The following is a 24,796-nucleotide window of genomic DNA, read 5'->3' as shown; positions in this document are numbered from 1 at the left end:
AACGCCTAGCAAAAGTGCCTGGCATTTAGCAGGCCCTTCATAAATATACATCGAATAAAATCTAAAACGAGGTAGCTTTTCCACTAGCAATTTCTGATTCCTTCCTTCCTTCCTCTTGCTTGTGTTGCAGGCAGGGGGCAATGGCAGCCTGCCCTCCGTGAGTGAGGGTGCAGGAAAAATAAATCACAGTTTCGGACAGGAAGGGCCCTAAGCGAGTCAACTCCTCTATTCAGGGCCTCCCCACAAAGAAGCTGGAGCCTCAGTCCTCCCCCTTGCTCAGGTCTGAGGGTCGCGTTCCTAAATGTGGTCAATGGTCCTCCTCTCTTTCCCTTTCAACGCCTGAAAACAAAATATTCCTTGGAGTTGGGCACCCAACCACACCTAGGAGTTCCAACAAGCCTCAGGACCCACTCTCCCAAAGCGCGGGATCCGCGCAGGCCCAGTACACACTTTTGCCCGGCGAGCTCCGACCCCCACCCTCTCTGGAGGACTGTGGGTGGACGCTCTTGCAGAGCGCTTCTCGCTGCTCTGCGAGGGGGCGGGCGGAGCCAGCGCCGCCCGGCCCGGGGAAGCGGAGGGTGGGGACACTCTGGCCCGGCTCTCGGTGGTGCAGGCACGGGAGGGAGCAGCGGCCGCTCTGGTCGGCGGACGTGCTGCCTAGCAGTCCCGGAAGCGAAGGAGCGATGGCGGAGAGTCCGACTGAAGAGGCGGCGACGGCGACAGCAGGCGCCGGGGCGGCGGGCCCTGGGGCAAGCGGCGTTACCGGTGTTGTCGGTGTTAGCGGCAGCGGCGGCGGGTTCGGGCCGCCTTTCCTGCCGGATGTGTGGGCGGCGGCGGCGGCAGCGGGCGGGGCCGGGGGGCCGGGGAGCGGCCTGGCTCCGCTGCCCGGGCTCCCGCCCTCGGCCGCTGCCCACGGGGCCGCGCTCCTTAGCCACTGGGACCCCACACTCAGCTCCGACTGGGACGGCGAGCGAACCGCGCCGCAGTGTCTACTCCGGATCAAGCGGTGAGCCGGGGTTTTTCCTCCCCCAGCCCCGAGCTCCGGGACTCGACCTTCCCCGCCCCCCCTACCTTTTCCCACTACCACCCCCCCAAACCCCGCTGCCTCCGCGCTGCCCTCGCGATGGCCCAACTCCAAGGCCCACGTCTTGCTTACCTGGAGCTTCGGGATCCAAGTCTTCTTTCCCCCCGCCCCACAAGCACCAAGCCCCTCCTAGGCTGTCCAGGTCCGACCCCGCCCCTCAGTAACCTCTCTTGAGCCCTTGGTCTCCAGTCCGGACACCCTCCCCCACACCACCCGACCTCCCGCCCGAAACCCGACCCTTTCGCGCTTCAGTAACACCCCCTCCCGCCCTCTGCACCGCCTCAGTCCCCTCTTCCCCACCCCAGCCTTGCTAGATGCTGCCGGGAGGCCCCACCCAGCGGTCCCCTGCGTCGTCTCCTCCCGAGCCCCGTTTGTAATACACAGCTTGCTTTGCCCGGGCTGAGACTCCAGACCAGTCTGGCTTTTTATTCCCGGCCTCCTCAAACCCCCTCCTCAGAGACCCTTCCCCAAGTCTAGGTCTCTTCCCCCATATGCCAGCAGCCTTCCCTTGAACCACTTTTCTAGAATCGCAAAACTGTCTGCTCTCACACCTGTTCCAGGAACTCAAGCTTCCTTCACACTCAGCCCCCACCCCTAGTCTCACTTTTGCTTGTAATATCCCACTCAAGACTTTGTTTTCTGTAGTCTTTCCCCTGAGTCATCTGATTTACTTTCTGAAGCCAATATACCCAGTTCAAATATAGGAACAAAGGTTCAGGTCCCTTCTGTGCTTATTTCTTGGGTGACTGGTCTTAGATCATATCATTTAATAGATAATGTTTTTGCGAAATGGCTTAGCGTATAGTACCTATCACAGAGGAAAAGGGAATGCTTTTAGGCTACCGTCAGTCCTGAAACCTGTTTGCTGACAACCAGATTCTCTCCCCATGCCCCCATCACAGTCATCCTCATCTGGGTAATCACATTCCCCACATTCCAAGTTCCTTCAGATGTTTCTACCTACTGATTGTTCTGAAAATTAAACAGCATACTGTGTGTAAAGTACCTGGCTCAGTGCCTGACACAGTTTGCCAACTCCATCGAGGTTGCCACCACTAAGTTAAATTCAGCACTCCTCAACTCTTGTACTCCTTTGGCCATTTTCAGCCTTCCAGTCCTAACATACCTCTCAGTTCTGCCAATACTTCTTTTCCTTTACTCTGTTGCTTATTTGCACTTTTTAATGTCCCTATGTATCCTCAGTTCAGTTCAGTCCAGCCACTCACTCGTGTCCTAACTCTTTGCAACCCCATGAACTGCAGCACACCAGGCTTCCCTGTCCATCACCAACTCCAGGAGCTTGCTCAAACTCATTTCAAGAGCAAGTCCCTAAACTTTCCAACTAGAACATTCTTCTGTAGACCCTTGCTCACAACTGATCCGTTCTAGTTCATGAGCTATGACCTAGAAGTTTTCTCATCTTATATAGTAATGGTTACATGACCTCTTCCACATGTGCAATTCTCAGCAATTTCAGAGGATCCCTTCCCCAGCCTGAGGACATTTGTACCCTATTAGTCTCCTGGTCAAGAAGGCTGTTATTGCTCCCTGTTAGCTCACTTGCTTCATATAATCCACATGCCAACAACGATCTACTATGTGGTTTATAGAATTGGATTTTTAATGGAATTGATTAAGCCTTCATAGTAACTGAAAAATCTTCATTTAGCATTCAGGAGTAGTACCTGGGAATCTCGGAGGTGGGGAGTGAATGAAGTGCCATGTGGGAGGAAGTGAGAGTAAATGGGATGTGGCTTTTCCAGGGTGACATCTGATGCCATTGGGATCTCTGATTTCCCCCCCCCTCACTACCCTCCCCCTGAGGAAACAATGCCCCTTTGATAATAATTTGCTCTCTGCTTGCCTGACAAGTACTCCCTCAGCTGAGATTTCTCAGCCCACAAGACAGTGCAAACATTTGTGATACCAAGCACCACCTTTTCAAACCCTGGCCTCACTGAGGTGACAACTATCCTGCTCAAGGGATTCCCTTTTTTCTCCTCTCCCTCACTCCCTTCCACTTCCTCTTGGTGTTATACAGGGATATCATGTCCATTTATAAGGAGCCTCCTCCAGGAATGTTCGTTGTACCTGATACTGTTGACATGACAAAGGTATGTACCTTGGTGGGGTTTGGGGAAAGTGGGGCCATAAAGTTGGAAGAGCCTAAAAGAGATTATCCAGTTCACATCTTTGATTATATAAGTGAATAAATCAAAACTGCAAGAGAGTAAGTGGTTTGCCTAAGGTGACACAGTGAGGTGGAGCAGAGCCTTGAACAGGTTATTTGTTTTTGGGGTGCCAAAGGTTCTAGTTGGCTTGGAAAATCCCAGTTTATGCCTGTTGTCCAAGCCTAACTATTAATAGGGCTCTCTTTCCCTCAAAAATGCTCCAGTTTGCATAATAAATTATATGGACATCCTGTTGTACTACCCAACTCTTCCCCTATCCTGCCATTCTTGACCTTTAAGTGTGGTGCTCTAAATCAGATGAAAAGATGGTTGGGGATGGGGAAGCTTGAGTGAGCAGTGTTTGTAGTTGCAGGGCCTTGTTTAGGCTCCTGTCCTTACTGATCTTTGAATATCCCTTCCACCCCAAAGACCATTCCTGTCTTGTCCACACACAAACACAGAGAAAGCTTAAATTCCTCTGGCATAGATACCTAGACTTCCTGTCACTGATTACTCTACCTTAGAGATGAATTTTCACTTAAACTGATATTAGGAAGAAATTGGATTACCTGAATCTTGTGTTGTTTAAATGAAAATTCCTCATATCATATTTCTTACAGTAAAAATTCAGATTTAGTATTTTTTGTGTGTCTCTTTTGTTTTAAATAGGTTTCCCTTTAAATTGAGATTTTCCTTTTTATGTGGTTGGAAATTTTTTTCCTGGGACATCTTGTCCTTAGTTACGTATCAGTGTTATACACTAGTCCCTGGCATCCCAGAGTTGATGTCATGTTGATACCATTTGAGCTTGCTATTCCAAAGAACTGAAGGCTAAAAGATAACAAAGGATGCCACCAGGACAAGGTGGGGACTATAAATGGAGGCATTGGATTGCAGGTTCTTTTTCCTCTTGCTGTTTAAATTCTGAGCAGACTTAAGTGCCTAGGAGCCTTTGCAGATGAAGAAATATAACTGAGTCAGTTAAGGTTTTCCTCCCTTGGAGAAGAGAAATCTTGTTTGATAATCACAGCTGGAGGAAGAGAATTTAGTTCTAAGTGCTGATTTTTATTATTTAACCTACGGTGTTGGGGAAAGTTCTGGGGATAGTCTGTGGCTCCGAGTGGACCCTGAGTTTCCCCATTTTTCTTTGTATCTTTCACACAGCTGGATGCTGCCTGAGCCACATCCTCTACAGTAGGTTTGATCCTTTGCAGAGGAAACAAATACCAGAGGCCCCCATCACAAACCTCAGCTCTGCCCTGTGATTGGCACTGTTGTTGTGGCCTCCGACCCCTTTCCTCTTTTCTGTTCATCTGCCTCCCCTTTGTGCTACATAACTGGAGGGTGGAGTTGCATCGTACACATGTTTAACCTAGGCAAATCCAAATATTCGTACTCAGTTAAAAAAAAAAGTATTGATTTCTTAAACATTGCTAGGATAATATTTTACAGGTGTGTGTTATATTTTGTGCGTTGGTGTTCTATTCATTTGTTACATAAAATGCTGATCAGCAAAGTCCAAACGGAAAACATACTTTAAGGGACACTCAAGGGTGATTTTTGGCTAGATCGAATGTTCACCCTGGGCTCTAACTTTAGAATGTAACCCCTGAGTAAGATGCCACTCCACTGTAGTGGGGGTTCTTAAAATTCCAAAAATATTAGTGTGAGTGAGCACAGGCCATTGATTCTGCATGGTGAGGAAATGGAATATGGATTCAGATGAAGGTCCTGCTTCTGGTGTGGTAGCAAGTGGAAGTCAGGAGGGTTTGGGATGGGACATCACCTCACAATTTTGAGATGGGGTTTTATTTTGCAGATTCATGCATTGATCACAGGCCCATTTGACACTCCTTATGAAGGGGGTTTCTTCCTGTTCGTGTTTCGGTGTCCGCCCGACTATCCCATCCACCCACCTCGGGTCAAACTGATGACAACGGGCAATAACACAGTGAGGTTTAACCCCAACTTCTACCGCAATGGGAAAGTCTGCTTGAGTATTCTAGGGTAAGAGGAGACTCCTAAGTGGCCAAGTTGGTTGTCAGCAAATACTACTCAAGGCCAGCCTTTATCAACCAGGGTTTCTCATCTGAATCACAGAACATGGAAAATAATTGGAATGACTGTTTCCTCAATTCTACCCTGGATGGTACTTGATTAGTATCATTCTAGATGCAAAAAACAGAATTTATGATGTACAATGGATGCCTTAGTGAAGTGGTTCACCCGGAGCAGCAGTAACACCTGGGAATTTATAGCCATACAGAATCTGGGCCCCACCCTAGACTTACTATATCAAAAGCTCTGAGGGTAGGGCCAGCAATGTGTCTTACAGGCTCTCCAGGTGATTCTGGTGCAGACTGTTGGAGAACCACTACCTTAGGGCATCAGGGCTTAATTCTTTGCTGAGCAGGTTGAGAAAGGCTGCAGATCCTGTGCCATTCAAGGGTGTGAATGTCTTATTTCTGAGTTTATCGTGAGTGGCTTTGGAGGAAGTGGTGGTGGTGATGATTAAATATTTTAACAACTGAATGAAAAATGTTAGATTGGAAATCATATCAGATATGAAACAAATTTCAAGTTCATTTTTGTTTCTAGGTGATGCCAAGGTTTTGCTTCATGTAGTTCTCATCCATTCCCTTTTAACCACCTTTGGGGGTTAATTCAGAAAGAAGATATCTTCTAGCATATTCTGGATTGGTCTTTTTAGTGTGATCTGAATTTCCCTGAGTCGGAGAACAAGTTAAGAAAGTTAACAACTTTCAGTTAACAACTGAAGTTAAGAAAGTTGCCCAGACTGGTGGTACTGTTCTCTTTCTTCCTGTCCAGTCCAATACTTTTTAGGTTTGTGTAGGGAAACGGCAGCTGAAACAAACTTCTCCTCATCCCCATTTCTCTCAAATGTAGGAATATGTTGCATGATTGTGGCAGTGAGAAAGTCCTTTAAAGGAGATTGTCTTTAAAGAAGTCCTCTTATTTCATTAGGGTAGAGAATTGTCTGTGCTGGAAAGATGGTGATATGTGTGTCCCATAGTGGTAAGGAGATTTAGTTGTTGCTTCTGTATGGAAGCCGTTCTTGAACGTGTTTTTGTATTAAGTTTTCCTTCATTAGGCCAGTATAAAACTATTTTGAGCAAACATCAGCTCACGGTAGAAACAGGGGAAGTAAGATGGTGTGGAGTACAAGTGACATAAGTACTGGGTGGAAAGGAAAAGAAGCTACTCTGAAATGGGAAATTGCCATCGAGAGTCAGAGGAGAATATTCCCATGCATACTTAGTTGTCCATTCACTTTATCACCGTCATCCCTTTCCTCCTTAACTATAAAAAATATTGGGCTGACTTACAAAAGACATTGAAAGTTTACCCTGTTGACTTTAATTCCCATATACTAGAAGCTTCTAAGAGTGTGATGTCTAGGGTTCCTGGGGGAGCAGAGCTGAGAAGAGAAGTTGAGAGGCACTGAAGAGTGAGCTCTGAGGAAGTTGTTATTCCTCATCACTTACTGGCCTTTTCTCAAGACGAGCAGGGAGAAGGAAGTGGCCAGTTAACTTGAACAAGCCAATACTGTTTTAGGTTGTGTTCAGCTTCCAGCTCAGGTGCCATCTCTTCTGTTAATTGAGCTAAAACATAAATGTCTTTATGTCCAAGCTTCCCTGCTTCTCCCAGCATTCCATCAGGTTTATGAAAGAGCAGTAATTTTGGTGTTTCTCTGTTGTTGAAGATGTTATTTACTTTCAAATCCTCCACGCTCTCGGAATGCCCTTTGTTTCCTTTCTGTCCTTTGTCAGAGTTATGTAGTCTTCAGAGAATTTGGTCGTCTTTGGGGGCTTGATAGAGACTGGATCCCCAATCATCAGTCCCACCACATGGCCTCTATCTAACCAGATGGCTTCACTCCCTTCTCTGCCTCTGTGCTCAACTTCTCTCCTCTCTGACTCCATCACCACCCATAAATAAATAAGCAAGCCCTTTGAGATCCATAGAGGTTAACATTTAGACTGTCGTTGGAGTTGTTTTCTTACCTTATTTCTTTCATTTTGATGAAGGGAACCTCCCCTGTCTGCTGTTTCTCTCCTAGCCCTAAGAAAATCCCTTCAAAGTTACCATGCTTGCTTTACCCTCTTTTGTGCCACTTGATAAGAGGATTAGTCAGTTGACTGATTTCTGGTGAATGAGAGGAGATGGAGGCTGGGAAATTCCAGAGTATTCATAGTGAAAGAGAAAGTGAGTCACTTACGATGGTGCTGCCAGGCCCCAGGGTACTTGTACACTGGTCTTTCTGTGTGGCCTTTCCCCGTCTCTCTCTGCCTCACGTGCTTCCCTCCCCTCTGCTGTGTTTTGCAGTACGTGGACCGGCCCTGCCTGGAGCCCAGCCCAGAGCATCTCTTCTGTGCTCATCTCCATCCAGTCCCTGATGACCGAGAACCCCTATCACAACGAACCTGGCTTTGAGCAGGTAAGGCCACGTGGGCCCAGCTCTGCAGTGTAAAATATTGAATATCGAGTTTTAAGAGATCTGAAAGATCCGCTTGAGGGTTTTTGTTTCATTTTTGACCTGGCTCAGTCCAGTGTATTACACTTGTCCCTGTTGGAACTGGCATGTGTGTGTCTTAATGAATTTTTTTTCTTACTAAATTACAATAACATCATCAAGTTATTTCCATTGACTTGGATTAATCTACCATGTGGAAGTCAGTGGAGTCATTTGGAAATTGATTTCCACGTCTTATTTGGAAGGTTGCAGCCAGTGTGTTCTTCTGTATGCCTCCATTCTCCAGTATCCCTTTAAGGTGCTCCCAAGTGACTGCTGCTGAGCCAGACTTTCTTCTGGAGTCCTGAAGTACTGTTACCTACAGAGCCAAAGGAGCAGTTGTTGGCTAGAGCAAGAGTATTTTAGTCAGTGCTGCCAAAGGAAAGTGGAGGAAACTCATGTTTTCCAAGGGGATACCGTATGCCGCTGCCAAACATTTATATGCAACTTCTCATTTAATCTTCATACTGTCTCCGCAAAATAAATGTTATCCCCATTTTCAGCTGAGGTAATTGTGACTCAGAGAAGTTAGTTAACTTTCACAAGGACGCACAGATCAGGATGTAGTCCCAGGAGCCCAAAGTTTTACATTGTTCCAGAGACCCTTCCAGGGTTACTCGTGAGCACAGGAAAAGAATTCCACTGATATCTCAAAGGATAATAATTCAGTTTAGGTGATTAAAACAGCTTAGTTCATTTTGAAACTATTTGAGATAATGTTAACGTTGGTGATTGCTTGCAGGCCTAAACAAAGGGAAATACCCATTAAGAATGAACAGAAATTATTCCCTAAGCCATCCTTTCAAACATATAGTGAATGCAATTTCAGGAGTAGTGGAAATGGAAATAGACCTCATTGGCTAACCAGGGAGCTTATTTTTACATATTGTCTTGTGTGCTAAGTCGCTTCAGTTGTGTCCAACTCTTTGCAACTCTATGGACTGTAGCCTGTCAGGCTCCTCTGTTCATGGGATTCTCCAGGCAAGACTGGAGTGGGTTGCTGTGCCCTCCTCCAGGGGATCTTCCCAACCCAGGGATCAAACCTGCATCTCTTATTTCTGCTGCATTGGCAGGCAGGTTCTTTACCACTAGCGCCATTAGGAAGCCCATGTCACTTTCAAGACATGTGACTTTTATTCTTAAGTCTACCAAACATTCTTGGTTCACCGAACCCTCTTGTCTTGGTGGTTTTTCAGTTTCCCAGGCAGAAACGCCAGACTCTTCCATTTGTTAAGTAGTTAGGTCCAAATCACTTACTTCCTTCTCAGGTGACTACAGTGACTTAATAATAGGATGTGTGCACCTGTTGAGTGCCACACAACTTTTAAACTCATGGAAACAGATCAGAGCCACCAGCCTCATTTCTGTTCTTTCCTGTCTTCTTATGGTACTTGATATTTATCAAATTAGAGACTGAAAATCCACCTTCACAAAACAGTATGTCATCAACAGGAATGTAATACAGGTCAGTATTAAAACTGAACTGCTACCTCATGGTAACAGCATGGAGTTTGCACAAGTGTTGAATACTCTTGTTTCCCTCAAAAAGATCACAGTATCCCATATTGCCCTTGTGATTTTGCTCTGATGCACATTGGGAACTGAGATGGTAGGCTGCAAGCACGTTTTATCTTCCCTGTTCCTTTTATGTTTTGATCAGGGCCAAGGCTCTCGTTGATTGGTGGTGGTAGGAGGGGGCAGCAAGGGAAGAGTTAAAGGTAAAGGTTGGGACACCACGCTCTCGCATTTTCTGTCAGCTCTCTCAACCAAGTTTGGAGTTTTTCTTTTGAAAATTTTGAGTTCTACGTCTGATAGATAACAGTTGATTCAGTGATGGTGGCACCAACAGGCATGTAAAGGAGTTAACCAGGAAGCATCCTGCTGTCTATAGGTTTTTCAGGTTGAGACTCCTAGCATCATTTATAACTTTTTGTCCCACCATTATTCTTACATATGGTTATTTCCCACTTAATCCTTTCTGCAAAGCTGTTCGTTTCAAGCGTAGGGAAGTTTGATGCATCTGGTTTGCTGCTTATAGTCAAATGATCCATAGCAGAGGATGGGTGTTGGTATGCATGGGGAGAGGTGAGTGGTCTCAAGTACTTAGTTGCTCTTCATGTCTGCCATATAGTGGGAAAGGTATCCTCATAGTTAATTTGCTTGGTTCATATACCGTATACTAATCTAAAGTCTCTTCCCATTGGGTTTTCTTTTTACCTGATTTTTATACTTGGATACTGTGCTATCTGTCACATTATAGGAGAGACATCCAGGAGACAGCAAAAATTACAATGAATGTATTCGGCATGAGACCATCAGAGTGGCAGTCTGTGATATGATGGAAGGAAAGTGTCCCTGCCCTGAACCCTTAAGGTATGTGTAAAGAGAGCCCACTTGATACTTGATATTCCTTTTGGAGATTTAGCTTGTTCATATCTTTGGGGCAAAGTCCAGTGTTGGGCACCAGAGGGAGATAAAAAGGAAAGATGTGGTTCATGCCTTTAAAGAGCAAGTGACCAAAGGGTTATCTAAGAGGAAGTTCAAAGAGCCTCTCAGTTTTGGGAGAGTGCCAGGCCTGACTGGAAAGATGTAGTCCATGCCCTCAGGGAGCCCTTGTTTGATAAGGACCTGGATGTATTAAAGACATGTGACTGTCACACAGCCAAATGAGGTGTAGAGCACTCCCATAACAAACCCATTTCTTATGTCGACTTCTAGGTGTTAAAACTAGATGAATAAAGAGTTAATGAAACAAACTTTTCTAAGATTTGAAGGGGCTACTTTTCTTTTTTTAAAGTTGATATAGGGTTCATGTACAATGTTTCAGGTGTATCTAGCAAAATTTTGAATAAGGTTTGGGATTAGGGATGGCCTCTGGAAAACGATTGGGCAAGTCATGAGTTGAAGTTGGGGTTCAGGTGATCAGTATTGAAAGTCACTCCCATTTTAAAATCCTTAAAATCTAAGGAAAATAAACCATGGGCGGTCAGTGGAAAATAAAGTAATCTCTCTTTTCCATTCAAAGATTTTCATAGGAAACCAAATCTGGTCATGGGAACTCTAGCTGCTTAATTTGGCATTAAAGTTAGATGGTGAAGTGGTGGTGCCTTCCCCTCTTGTGCCTAACTTAAACTTCTCTGCTTTCCAGAGGGGTGATGGAGAAGTCCTTCCTGGAGTATTATGACTTCTATGAGGTGGCCTGCAAAGATCGCCTGCACCTTCAAGGCCAGACTATGCAGGTAACAACAGAGCCCCTGCTGCTAGCTCCAGAGACCTTACAACAGACCATTTAAACCCCCCTACAAGGGTGACGTCCGCATCTGTCATAGCATTCAGAACCAAAAGGAACCTGATGCATTTGAGTCACTGAGACCCAAAGAGAGTGAAGCCATCTGGAGTTAGTTCTAGGTTCCTGGCCTAAAGTAGGTGCTCATGAGTCATTCTACTTTCTATCCTGTAACCCCTTCCAATCTTGGTCAGCAGTCTTTTCAAACTAAGAATATCAGCCTTCTCCGAATTTAGGGATTATAGAGTCAGTTATTGGGATTTCATCCCTAGTTCAGAGGGGTGCCAAGAGAAAGAATGCTTAGGGAAACATTGAGTGGGCAGTTGTTACTGTTGAAAGATTCCTGTTACAAGGATGGTAACCAGTTGTTCATTCTCTGCCAGAAATATGCTTCTGCTTCCAGTAAGAACGCAGAATCCAGGCTTGTTTAAATGAAGAGGTTCTTATTAAACTAAGTTGTAAATAGACTCAAATATAAGCAACAGGTTGAGAACCCTCGTGTCCTGAAGGACCAGTCCTGTGTTTTCGGATCCTTTACTTGCTCTAGAAAAGTGGTGACTTGGCTAAACGACTAAGGCGTCATCAGGTTTTTTCCAGTTCTTTTTGGTCTGTGTTGCCACACACCCACCACCACCAGCCATGGGAGTAAATGTCCTATTTCCTCAGGTGCTCCTCAGAGATGGTATTTTCCCTATACTTCCTTCAAGGACTTCCTCCCTACCTGCCCCATGTAAACTCAGAAGACAGGGCAAGTTCAAGGTTGACTTGTTCCTGAAACTTCTCTAAGAGTACATTGAGGATGCTGCGTTCTGTAGCTTGTTTCCCATCAGGAATTCTCTTTGCTGGTATCTAGCAGTATTTCTAATACTCAGTCTGTGAAGGAAAAACAATTTCTGATGAGGGAAGGGCAGGAAAAACATCTGGGGAAGAGGAGAGTGGGTGGAAATGGAGCCAGTGATGGAGGAAGATTTGAGAAATTGACAGCTCCAGAGTAAGTGTGAAGTTCAGCCTCTGGGGACCATAACCCTCACATGTGAAAAGTGCAAGCTGTAGTCTCGAGACTGTGCTTCCCATCCACTGGCCCCGATCGTGAGGGTAATGTGTGTGCAGAAGTGTGACCGGAGTTTATGTGGGAGAGGCAGGAGCATGCACTTTTTTGTAATTGCCAAGGAAAGAGGTCTCCACTTGTGTAAACCTTGGCCCAGCTACATTGCTGCCATAATCCCTATTTAGCATTTTTAATTCCTTTTTTATATTCTCCACCCCACCCATAGTTATCTTTGAGACTTTAAGGACAGTTATCCCCTTTCCACATGATGTTTGGTGGTCTTTGATCTCGAATGACAAGGACTGGCTGCTGCTGCTGCTGCTAAGTTGCTTTAGTCGTGTCCAACTCTGTGCGACCTCATAGACAGCAGCCCACCAGGCTCCGCTGTCCCTGGGATTCTCCAGGCAAGAACACTGAAGTGGGTTGCCGTTTCCTTCTCCAATACGTGAAAGTGAAAGTGAAGTCGCTCAGTCGTGTCCGACTCTTAGCGACCCCATGGACTGCAGCCTACCAGGCTCCTCCGTCCATGGGATTTTCCAGGCAAGAGTACTGGAGTGGGGTGCCATTGCCTTCTCTGGACAAGGACTGGAGTGATGCCCAAAAATCTGGACAGGAATGTGGTGACTAATCCTTGGGGAGGAGGGCAGGTGCTTATCCAGAAGTCAGAATTCCTGAGTTCTCTACCTGCCTGTGATCTTAGAAAAGTAAATTTTCCTTTTGAGTATAGGGAATGAAGGACAGTTTTTCCCTTGTATAGTTTGAATGAAAGTGAGGTGTTAGTCGCTCAGTCATGTCTGACTCTGTGACCCCCATGGACTGTAGCACACCAGGCTTTTCTGTCCATGGGATTTCCCAAACAGTAATACTGGAGTGGGTTGCAATTTCCTTCTCCAGGGGATCATCCGACCCAGAGATCAAACCCAGGTCTTCTGCATTACAGGTGGACTTTACCATCTAAGCCACAGAGAACCTCTCATAGTTTGTATGAGGTTAATTGAAAACATCGCCATACTTAATGATTACAGTCCTCGTCTTGAATTTCTCTTCTCTCTCCTCCTGTTAGCGTGTCCCCTTTTTGCATGCTGGCTTGCTTTTGGGGAATGCAAACACATTTCAGTGTTAGCCCAAGCCAGACCTGTCTGGTTGTTGAACACGCCACAGTATTCTTAAACAAGGATGATGTCTGCTGTTGGGAATCTCTGTGCTATGCCTTCCTCTGTCCCCATGCTCAGAAGTTGAGCGTGTACTTCATGCGGGCCTAAAGCTGTCTCTCTAGGGTGAGCCACCCAGACTTGAATCTTCCTTCCCGATTGTCTCCTTTCCCCCCCACAGGACCCTTTTGGAGAGAAACGGGGCCACTTTGACTACCAGTCCCTCTTGATGCGCCTGGGACTGATTCGTCAGAAAGTGCTGGAGAGGCTCCATAATGAGAACGCCGAAATGGACTCTGATAGCAGCTCATCTGGGACAGAGACAGACCTGCACGGGAGCCTGAGGGTTTAGACCCTGCTCCCCTCTCCCCTCCCCCAACTCGAGAGTCCCAGCAAAGTCCCTTTCCCCCACCCCAGGGATGGAGAGGCACTGTGTATCTCCCTCCAAATGTGACGTCATCCTGCAAGATGGCAAGAACCAAGCAAGCTCGGATCCCAGGGTGTGGGAGAGGGGAGGCTGTTTCTGATCTGACCTCCTTGGCTCTCGAGCATCTGGGACTGTGTTCATCCTAAATCAGGGGCCAAGGTACCTATGCAGAAGCACCTAGGGCGAGGGCCTCTGGCAAAAAAAAAAAAAAAAACCAATACACCTCTCCACAGGGCCAGCTCCTTAGGGACAGGTGGGAGACGGAAATTGCAATTCCTAGAGGGAGTGTTCCCAAAAGATTTATGGGGATATCTGGAAGGGAGCTTGGGGTGGGGGGCTGTCTGTGACACTTCAGCAGTCTGGGTGGTTGTCTGTCTGTCTGTCTGCAGTCTTGAAGCAGGGCTCCCCAGTGCCCTTTTCCTCCCTGCCTCTACCCCCATTATTTCCCATGGGCCAGCGTAAAAGTTTTTCCTAATTTATAGTCACTGTTCTAGACAGACCAAAGAGAAGGAACAGTGGTGGAGTCTAGGCTGCTGATGAGTAAGCTTTACCTAGCACCTGAGCACCTTTCTCCTCTGTCCCCCATTCCCTCACCCATTTTAGATTTAAGACAGAAGGTAAATGTGACTGGGACTGAACCAAGGTCGTGGTAAAGCCTGCACAGGCACCATAAGAAGCTGAAAATGCCATTTGTTCCCACAATCACTGATTAGAAAAGTCCCCCACACAAGCAGCTGCTGTGTGGATGGGATTAGAGCCACTACATAAAATAGTCTAACAGATTTTTCATAAATACTAGTCACGATGAGGGTCTTTCTCCTGGGGGTGGGATACAGAGAGGAGGCTGATGCTAGTCCTATTGTATTTTGTTTGGCTGTCCTTGTGTATTTTCACTTCAGCCTGTAGTCCCACCTCCTCCCTTCAAAGCCCAGGGAGTTGTGGGGAACAAGGGTAGCCAATGGCAGAGGGGATGGGGGCTGGGACTCTGAAGACTCCTCCCCTTCTCCACCCCCCCTCACCTCCAGCTGCTCTGTCACTGACTGACGGGTGTTTCCCTGGCTGTGTTGCTTCTCTTATCTGTATTTAGCTGCGGTGATCCTTTAGCTGGTTGGCTCAGAAAAATGTGCTTTAGGTGCCCTGTGATACTGGGCATCAAGGGAACCCATCCTTCCCTGCTTTGATGTGTTCTGTACTTTCCAGATTCTTACTGTTAGGGCTCCCAGTGGGCTAATAGTGAGCCGCATGACACAGGGCCTCAGTCAGTATCCAGCCACATGTAAAGGGGAGGATACTGGTAATTTGTACCTGCTTCGCCCGCTGCAAGGGAGGCCTCTGCCTTGTGGATCATGGGACCTCCCAGGGGTGGCAGGGTGGGCACAAAGGAGAATGTCCTACTTGGGAGGGCAGGAAGAAAAACTGGACAGTAAGTGGGCTTGGCGGATGGAGGTTTAGCTTTGTTCCTAAAGGCTGGGTCTTTTCACAAGGAGACTCAGAAAGGGACCCTGCTTCCAATTTTCCCTCTTCCGTTCCCAGAGCTAGTACAGGGCTGAGAAGAATGCCCTTGGTCTGTTGGTCCAGTGTCGTCTGTCATCCATTTTAAGTGTTCCCACTTTCAAGTGACAATCCTCCTTGGCCCTGCCATGGGCAGAGCATGTCTGGCATACCAGCCTGACTTTTACGCCCTAAATCTTGAGTTGAGGAAATATATGCACAGGAGTCAAAGAGATGTCTTTATATCTGTACATAAATGAATTTTTTTTTCCTTTTTGGTGCAATAAAGTTTGTTTTGGCAGAAGGAGGAAGCGCCTGTGGGTGTGGGAGGGTTTGTGTAAAAGGAAGAATGATCGTTTTGACAACCAAACTTTTCACCTAGGCCTGAAACTGTCGGATAAAGATAGTGCTCATTGGAAGCCAGAAACTTGGGTTAAAAGATGTGTGGAAACAGGACTGCTAGTGACAAGAAGTTTCCATCCATCAGAAATATGGTCTTTTTTGAGGCTGTAACTTTGGCAGTCAAGGAAAGGAATGCCACCTTGGTCTTAGTTGCTTCCAAAGAAATACCTATTCAGGAAGTGAACATGTCCTAAAGGACAGGCAGAGCTAGACAGGCTCCGACTATAGATCCCCTTGGTAGGGGAAAGGTGTGTCAATATGGATATCCCAAACCATTGGGTTTTCAGTTTTCTGATAGCAGACCAACCCTGGGGAATTTAGAATTAAAGACCATGAAGACAGAGCTTAACTCTGGCCACCCAGCTCATCACCTCTATTTGCTATAGAAGGCTCTTGCTTTCTGGTACAGAGGCTTCTCTTGGTTGACCATCTGTATGGGAAGAAATTAAATACAAAATCTATTAACCTGTGCCATGCAAAGCTAGATAAAGGCAAGTGTGGGCTCTGGGGTTAGTTGGCCTAGGCTCTAACTTGAGCTCTGCTTAAGGTGGTGGGTGAAAGTGAAGTCGCTCAGTCGTGTCCAACTCCTCACGACCCCATGGGCTGTAGCCTATTAGGCTCCTCCGTCCATGGGATTTTCCAGGCAAGAGTGATGGAGTGGATTGCCATTTCCTTCTCCAAAGGTGGTGGGTGGGCCCTGTTAATTAAGATTCCTCACCTGAAAGGTTAGGGCACCCATTTGACATTTACCATTGTGAGGACTATATAAAAGGTATAGAAAACTGGGTGTCTCACGGGTGTTCAATAAATGATTCCCACCCATAAGGCTAGAGGGACCTGGTGATCACTATAGGAGGGAAAGTCAGTAAGGAATTTGAGAAATACTGCATCCACTACTGGTTGATTCCCCTCAAATTCCATTTTCTTTCCTCTAACCACCATTGACCTGTATTTCCTTCACACTCACAGCTGAGTCTGCGGCCATAAGCTGGAACCTCTACAGAGGAAGCTGGAAGAGACTGAATATTTATTGGCCTATTAGGGTCTGCTCATTTGAGATAAGGAACATCTTATGAGGAAGGGGCTGGAATTAACAGAGACTAGAATTTATGTCTCAGGGCTACAGGGACTAGACTGTCCTAGCCAGGGGACAAGGCAGCCTTCATTCTAGGCCCGGCTCGACCATGACCTTGTGGTAGATGACCTGTGCAAGTCGTTTTATATGAGCTCGCGGTTTTCTGTTACTCAGGTTATCCTTAGTGGATAAACAAGGTTTTCTCCAATAAAAATGCAATGTGAAGGCACTTTAAAAAATAATAATAAAGCAATGAATGAAGAATATTGGGGGAAGAAAAAAACTTGGAATTTTTTGGGGGGGTTTTTGGTTCTTTTTTAAAACAAAGTTGTCCAGGTTTTATTCACCACCAGCTCCTCCCTTTTCTCCCTGCCTGTTGCGGTGCCCACTTCATTCCCAGTCAAGGGAGCGCTTCTCTGGCCTCCTCCGCTGTAATCTCCTGGGAGTAGAGGTCAGTGAAAAGAGCTGGCAGCCAGTAGTGGGCCTCCCCTGGGGCCTGCAGATCCAGCCAAGCCAGCCCTTCCTTCAGCAGGTGTTCCTGGTGGAAAAAGGAAAAAGTCAGTTGAGAAAGGGGAGTTTCCACAAAGTAGGGTATATAATCTTCAAACCTATCTTGGCTTCAGTAGGGTTTTCAAGCTAAATCTACAAGAGTGCCTTCACACATCCACACAGCCAAACTGGAATGATGTGTTTAACCTAGACCTTTGCCCGCTGTGTGAGAAATACTACCATGTTGCTTAATCTGTGCTGCTGGGAAAGAGGATCATGACAAGGGGGAATGTTGTGGAAGGAAGGTAGGGCCACAGAAACATTTGCTACATGGCCTTCAGTAAATCACTAACTCCATTCCCTAAAACAAATGGAGATCACTGACTTTCAGTTAACTTACTGGGTAACAGACAGCTACAAGACAGGGAAACCCTTTTGGAGAAGTTAATGGAAAGTCTGTATTAGAATGGACCCATAGTTCCTGTAACTGGAAGTATGCTCCAGATGGGTTGGTTTAACCCAATATTATTAAACAAATGTTTATGTCATCCCCACTTCACAGATGAAGTTAAGTCTTTAGTTTAACTGCCCGCGTAAGGATACTGAAAGCCAGGGCTCCTACATGTTCATGCTACTCTCTCTTCACACTAGTCTTGCATTAGTACCAAGAAACTTGTATATATAACTATATATAAATGCACTAATTATAGAAATGTAATATCATTAGTTAACAATTCCCTTCACTATGTATCAACTGTTAATTTCAGTCAAACCACATTAACCATCTGACGAGGCTCTACAGGTCATGAGAGAAGGTATTGGGGACTCCCCAGTGGCAGAGGCAGGCTGGTTGCACCTGTGTGCCAGGGTTCGAAGCCCCTTCCTTTGTGAGTTCTACCTCTCTGTGCCATCTGCAGAGAAACACTGGGATTACTTCTGTGTGGTAGCAACAGCCTTCAAGGCAAGAAGTTAGCAGAAAGAAGCTGCAGCCCTTGCCTGAGTGGTACCTGTCTACCCACCTCCTCCCATCTGGGGCCCATCTTTTCTCAGCCATTCCAAAAGTCACGTACCAACACTTGCCGCGCTCGCTCCGTCTCCCATTTAAGATTGGCCTTGATATCACTGACAGTCACATAGCCATTTTTCTAAAGGAAGGAATGGGGAGTGAGTTAAGTGTGTGCTTTCCCTTAGAATCCAGCATCTGCCCAGGGACAAGTAATTTATCCAGACAGGAGGGGGACCTGCCCTTGGGTGGAGCCTAAGGGGGCACAGAAAAGAATGTTTAGAGGTCCCGGCAGAGAGTAAGAAGTGATTTTCAGGATGACAGAGGTAGGCAGACTGAGGTGCTCAGTCTTAAGTAGAATCCCTGGTACTAAATATTAATGTAGACTTTTATCAGAAAACTCGAGAGTATGGCAAAGATTCAGAATGATTAACTGATAGGAAGGAATGATGATCATCAAAACTGATCATAATCTAAAATAATTAAGAATTCAGCCCTTGTCCAGCCTCACCCGAACCATTAAAGCCCTCCCTTGTTCACTTCTCGTCTACATTACAGCACTGAAAACTGAACGGGTCTTCCCTAAACACATGATAAGGATCTGAAGGAAGATGGTATAGCTTGAGGCACTATTAAGGAATAGGAGGATGGTAAACAAGATGAAAAATTTTTTTCAAAGAATCCATAAAGTAGTTTTACAAAGACATCAAAAAAATCTGTTCACTGAGGATATTCAGTTAGTTGTGTGCATGTCTACTACTCCACTAGAATGTAAGCTCTTTGAGAGCAGGAAATATGTGGTGCCCATCTTTATTTGCCCCTACAGCCTGGCCCAGTGCTTTGCACTGTAGCTGCTCAATAAACATCTGCTAAATAAGCACAGGCCTGAGTAGTGCATCCGTTAGACTGTTTCAACAAAAGCATGAGTGATGGTGGGGAGATGAGAAAATACCTTCCTAGACTCTCACGCATGCACACGCACATGCACGCACACACACACTCCCTCAGAAGGCACACCGGTACCTCTGCCAGCTGCAGCACCACCGTGTGATCCATATTGAGCTCAGCAGGAACAGACTGGATGAGGTAAGTGCCACCCACAGGGATGATGCCGAAGCCAGTGCCGAGTGCCTTTAGTTTCTTGATGGCCCTGATCAGGTCGTCTCTGAGGTGAGGAAGAGCTGCATAAAGATCCCTGGCAGACCAGACCTAGCAACAATGCAGTTTCATCTCTGCCTTAGGCAGGATACCCTGATGGAAGACTCACAGGTCTGCACATTTAACTACATTGGTAAAAAGGCAGGGTTAAAGTGCACCAAGTGGTGCCTGGACGTTCAAGGGAGATGGTAGAGGAGTCAGGCTTTCCATTCAGCAAGCCGTTCCAACACCAGGGGTAAAAAACATGCTTCCAGGAGCCCATCAGGAAATGTGAATAAGCGAGCTGAACTTAATAGGGAGTAGTCTGAACCATAGCAAAATACAGAATGCTTATCCATTTGAAAGGGGGCAACCCAGCTGATTACTGCCATTTGGAAATTCAGACCCAGCAGTGTTAGATTTTCTGATTCCTTAGCTGACAATTGACTGAAATTAGAGCAGAAAACCCACATCTGAAAATGTGCAGACGACATATGCAGTCTACACGCCGATGAGCTTTTTTCACCTTTTCTCAGATTGGAGTCGTGCATAAAGGCTAGTGAACCAGGACCATTTAGACCTCATCTTCTGAGCTCAACTCTTTTTCCCAGCCTTTCTCAGTGCCTGCTCTAATCTCCTTGACCACAAATAACGTCAAGAGTATACAACACCTCAAGTATATTTTAAAAAACATGTATGTGTATACACACACATTCACATATTTATGCATGCTTAGAAGGGAATCTGTCAAATGTTTAATAGTTATAATCTCTCAGCTGAGAAACAATGGGTGGTTTGGGTTTTTTATATCTTTTTTCAGTTTTCTAAAATGAAAATGTTTCTTCTGATCATAAAGAGGAATAAAAAAGATTTCTAAACTAGCCTAGATCTACAAACAGTAAGGAGAAAAGATTTCCACCTGATTTTTAAAGACCTTTCTATACTCCAAGAGGTTGGAAGACAAAACCTACTGGCTGACATCCTGGGCGAATTTGCCCCTTCCTTTTAACACCTGTTGATGCAGTTCCTCCAAAGTTATCAGACCTATTGGAGAGGGGGAACAGAAAGCAGTTGAAGGATTACCTTTATGACTTAAAAAAGTCAGCATCATATCTGAAAAACTATAAATGTTCTCTTGACACCAGGGCTGTGTCTACACAGCCTATGATTTCTAACTGGTTTTAAGCTTTAAGACCATTCAATATGCTTATTAAGATGACACCACTGGATGACCATTTTGAAGGTCACATTTTAGGGAGCTCAGAGACTCAGTTGGCATCACACCTTGGAGAAGCAGAGCAGGCCTACCGTTACTAATGAGAAAATCATAACCCAAACATATCATCTATCAGGGGAAAAGGCCTATTTTCCACCTCCCTATATGTTCTGTAACAACTAGGAGCTAAGCTTTCCTGACCAAAGACCTTTGGAGAATAGAATCACTCATGTTTACCGCTGGCCATGGAGACCAGCCATGAATTCAGCTGCATGAAGCACTAACGTGCTTCTCAGGACCACACAGCTTCTCAAGACCTTACTGGCCTGCAGACTGCCAGACTGGAAAGATCATTTTTCAAGACTTTTCTTTCTCAGAGAAGCCCAAAGCCCAGTCCACAGGACTCCATTCAGCCACCCTCACCTCCATTCCGGTGCTTCAGGGCCAGGCACACTTCAATAATCTGGACACCCAGCTCGTAATAGAAGTCCCCCACGCCTAGCATCTCAGACCAAAATCCTTTTCCAGCTAAAAGACAGAAAAACAAAAGCTAGGTTATTCATTAGTTAACAACTTTTTCTTTCAAAGCTAGATTAAAACATCTACTCTATGGGCAGTCTTCTCTGCCCAGTGTTAACCCCTTTGGACTCAGGATGCTCAACACAATCTGACTCTTGGTTATTCCTACTAAACAACAGGTCCAAAAAGTTTTAAAGGTGGGCAATCTAAAAAGCAGTGCTATTTGGCTGCTATCTCTGGCTCAGAGTGAAATATAATGGGACATATGGTCTAGACAAAGCTAAGAATATAAGCAGACCTGGCATTCAAAAGTCCACTGGAGATATTTTATTGAGTAAAAAATGCAGGTTATAAAGCAGTAATTACAGCATAATCCCATAGATCTTTAAAAAAAATAGTTTATAAATATGATGAAGTGAATATGATTCACTTTCTATGTCTAGAAAGTAAATATACCTTAACCATACTTTATCTCTGCAATAACAGGCAAGGCCAAAAGACTTCTACTTTCTCATTTTCTTTTTTTTGTTGACTGACTGAAACACATACCACTTTTATAAAAACTAAATATTTTTTTAAATAAAGGGAAAAAACAGTCATAAAAAAATTTTAGAGCACGTCATTCCAGGGAAGATCATGCACACTGTCCACTCAGCCTGCACTCCAACCTCTCCATCGTTCCCATCAAACTGGACATTCAGCTACCCTGCTGGGCACTCCCTACGGATAACATCCTCTGGATCTCCCTGTAAGCCTTTACAGATGTTCCAGCAATAATGACGACAACTAGGTGAGCTCTGTCCCTTAGCAACCAAACACTACCCCTACGGATTCCTTACAGGCCAGAGGATCCACTCCAATAGTGGCACACATGTCTTGAAACTGCACCCGGAACTCAGGATTCTTCCGGATCTCCTGCTTGTGTTTGCTGGCAAATTCTTCCAGGTTGGTCTTGAACATGTCCAACTGCTTTGACATCTGCAGGATGAACAAAGGGAAGGTTGGGGGCAAGCCAACCAAGTGATAACTAAATGCCAAGAGTAGGTCCCTGGGCCAGTGGCAGAGCAAAGGCTGAAATGCCCTACTGTCTTCAGGACTACCATAATACTGTTAACTGTTCCCTCCCTTTTCTTTCCTGCCTCTCCTTCACAGTTCTGCTATAACAGAAACAAGATGCTGTAATGTTGCTTCAATTCTAACATACACATTTCCCCCTACGTGTTTCTGTTCTGAAGTCAGTATTCATCTAACAATTCTTTCTTTCCCATTCTTTCTTGTTTAAAAATCTTCATATTTACTCATTCATTCACTTTCTTCCAGATTTATTGAGATAAAACTGACTTACAGCACTGTATATACAGCATTATATGGCATAATTATCTGACTCACATACATCATGAAATGATCACAGTTTAGTGAACATCTATCATCTCATACAAATACAAAATTAAAGAAATAGAAAAAAAATGTTTTTCCTTGTGATGAGAACTCAAGATTTACCCTCTTAACAACTCATTATATAACATGTTGTAAGTGCTTTTCTTTTTCCCAGGGTTGGGGGTGGTGGGGTGGGGAATGTTATTAAACTGAAGGACCTACAAACAAGGACCTACTGTATAGCATAAGGAACTCCACTCAATATTCTGTAATGACTTATATGGGAAAAGAATCTGAAAAAGAATAGATATTGTGTAACTGACTCAACATGCTATGCATTTGAAACTAACAGAACATTGTAAATCAACTATATGCCAATATAAAATAAAAGTATTTTTAAAAAGCTAATGAAATTAATTGAAGATGCACCTAATAATCAATTTTGCAGCATTCACACAGTGGGAAATCTTCAGCAACTGACAGAAAAGCTAGATAGGAGAGTAAGCAAGCCTGGCATGAGTCAGGTGTGTTGTTGAATCTTTGGGTCAAGGACCTCCTTGAGGATAACCCTGGATAAAGAATCTCTGAGGAAGGGTTTTGAGTCTACAGTCTACCACATTACATTCTAAACCTACATTCTTTTTAGCTTCAGGGGCTATTCTGATTTCCTATTTGCATTACTCCTTCTCTTTCCCTAATTAACAAAGCCTATCTTCAACCCACCAAGAATAACCACTCCTGGCCCAGCATGTCCTCATTTTCTCCTATTAAAAATTTGTATGTTATTATAGTCACCATTTCCAGTTGATTCCTGCATGTTATCTCCCTCTATGACAGGGACCTTTTGAAGAGCACAGCCTGTGTCTACCTTCTTTCCTCAGTCCCAGGGCCCCAATTCCCTGCCTCACTGCCTCCTTTTCTTCACCAGGAAAAATAAATGAGTACACTAGAGGGCATGTACAGAAAAGGAAATACTAGACAAGGAAACTGCAGGAACCACACCCTCGTCACTGTCACACACTTCTGGTATGCACCTAGATGTGATGGTGGTGGGTGCCAGAGGTTAGGCAATATTTCCATGTTATTCTTTGGCATTTAAAGTAAAAACTCAAAAGACCCAAATCAAAGACGTGCCTAATAATAAAATTTGAAGCATTCACACAGTAGGAAATCTTCAACCACCGACATGGCTTAAGTTTTCTACCACTTACTATCTATGTAACCTTGGATAAAGCACTTAACACCTCAGCGCCCTCAATTCTAAACTGCAAAGAACAGAGTTCTTTCTTGACAGAACTGTCAAGAGGAATGAACAAGACAGCGTACCTAAAGAGAATGTGCATATGCCTGGGATGCTGAAAGTAGGTAATCATTCAAAGATGTCAGCTATCGTTGTTATTAGCAAGTCACCTAAATGATCTGAGCAGCACAGAAATCAGGATTTGCCAAATACCCTACTTTTGGTTGATCCAAACAATTTGGTTTATATCAAAGGGGTCCTGCCCAGCCTCGTGGGATCTCTTTTGCTACCTGGAGCCCTCCAACCTACTCACCTGGGCCAGCTGGTCCTCAGCCAAGACAGTCCCTCGCTCCTTGTACTTGGCCTGTCAGGCAAAGAGACAAGGATGAGTTGAGCGAATGGATGCTGGGGGCTCCCACTTGTATCGCCTCCTCAGAAGTATGAAAAGAGGAAGATCTCGCAAATGGTTTTTCTTAGGGAGAGGAGGGAACACACGACTCCCTTGTAATCAAATTGAGGGGCGTGGGGGAAAGGACTGATGGGTCAGGGGATGGTGACATTCCAATCCACCGGAAGCTGGAGAAACTCAGCTCCCCGGGATCCGAGAAGCCCGCGTCAAATTCTTTCGGGAGGCTATTTGAGGGTATAGAGCTCTGCTCGGAGAGATTGTCTCTCGCGAGTCAGGGGTGGCTGTGGGCCCGCCTTCTTCCCCTCACCTCGGCAAGCTTCTTCTTGGCGATGGCGCCAGCTCCCACCCCACGACGGTGCATCCCCGCCGTGGCCCGCGGGCCGCCCCGCTGCCGGGACCCCGGGTCTCCACGTCCCGGGATCCACCACCGGCCCCCCGACGCGGAAGCGCGTGTCGTACGTCATCTTCGCGCGACGGAAGTTACGTCCAGACTTCCGGCTGCGGAGCTGGAATGGCCCACCGCCAGGGGCCCGGCGGCCCCGCCTCTAGCGCCGAGAAGGAGCTGCAAAGCTGCGCCCGGGTGTTCCCACCCACGTGTACTCTCGGATCCTCTTAACTTCCTGTGGCCGTCCTCAACTGCCACCCCAGCTTCCAAGTGGAGGTCCGCCACTGCTCCTTGGCTGTCTGCCGAGTGCCGTACGCTGAGTTGGACACCAAGGATTCCGTATTAGGCATAC

At 45.7% G+C, this 24,796-nt stretch overlaps 2 protein-coding genes across 2 annotated transcripts; one reads left to right on the top strand and one right to left on the bottom strand.

Annotated features, from left to right (window-relative positions):
• UBE2Z (ubiquitin conjugating enzyme E2 Z) lies at positions 556 to 15,499 on the top strand. Its single transcript, XM_018064927.1, has 7 exons — positions 556 to 1,006; positions 3,126 to 3,198; positions 5,075 to 5,262; positions 7,603 to 7,714; positions 10,050 to 10,162; positions 10,938 to 11,028; positions 13,456 to 15,499. The coding sequence occupies exons 1-7, from the start codon at positions 684 to 686 to the stop codon at positions 13,624 to 13,626; spliced, it is 1,071 nt and encodes a 356-aa protein (XP_017920416.1). The 5' UTR covers positions 556 to 683; the 3' UTR covers positions 13,627 to 15,499.
• On the bottom strand, positions 16,599 to 24,521 carry SNF8 (SNF8, ESCRT-II complex subunit). The gene is made up of 8 exons (XM_005693698.3): positions 24,367 to 24,521; positions 23,964 to 24,014; positions 21,873 to 22,011; positions 20,938 to 21,042; positions 20,270 to 20,342; positions 19,185 to 19,326; positions 18,229 to 18,303; positions 16,599 to 17,207 (listed from the first exon to the last, which is right to left on the bottom strand). The coding sequence occupies exons 1-8, from the start codon at positions 24,418 to 24,420 to the stop codon at positions 17,070 to 17,072; spliced, it is 777 nt and encodes a 258-aa protein (XP_005693755.1). The 5' UTR covers positions 24,421 to 24,521; the 3' UTR covers positions 16,599 to 17,069.

The sequence above is a fragment of the Capra hircus genome, chromosome 19 (genome assembly GCF_001704415.2).
Source record: "Capra hircus breed San Clemente chromosome 19, ASM170441v1, whole genome shotgun sequence".
NCBI classification, from domain to species: domain Eukaryota; kingdom Metazoa; phylum Chordata; class Mammalia; order Artiodactyla; family Bovidae; genus Capra; species Capra hircus.
Note: the sequence above shows the minus strand (reverse complement) of the source record. Positions and strands in the feature narration are given on the sequence as shown.

Bases quoted from the DNA above. Each gene is read 5' to 3' on its own strand.
- SNF8 (XM_005693698.3), bottom strand. From the start codon at position 24,420: ATGCACCGTCGTGGGGTGGGAGCTGGCGCCATCGCCAAGAAGAAGCTT. The intron at 22,012-23,963 runs GTGAGTAGGTTG...TTCATCCTGCAG, and splicing joins CTGAGGACCAGCTGGCCCAG to ATGTCAAAGCAGTTGGACAT. The intron at 18,304-19,184 runs GTACCGGTGTGC...TCCTTCCTTTAG, and splicing joins TGGTGCTGCAGCTGGCAGAG to AAAAATGGCTATGTGACTGT.
- UBE2Z (XM_018064927.1), top strand. From the start codon at position 684: ATGGCGGAGAGTCCGACTGAAGAGGCGGCGACGGCGACAGCAGGCGCC. The intron at 1,007-3,125 runs GTGAGCCGGGGT...GGTGTTATACAG, and splicing joins TGTCTACTCCGGATCAAGCG to GGATATCATGTCCATTTATA. The intron at 3,199-5,074 runs GTATGTACCTTG...TTTATTTTGCAG, and splicing joins ATACTGTTGACATGACAAAG to ATTCATGCATTGATCACAGG.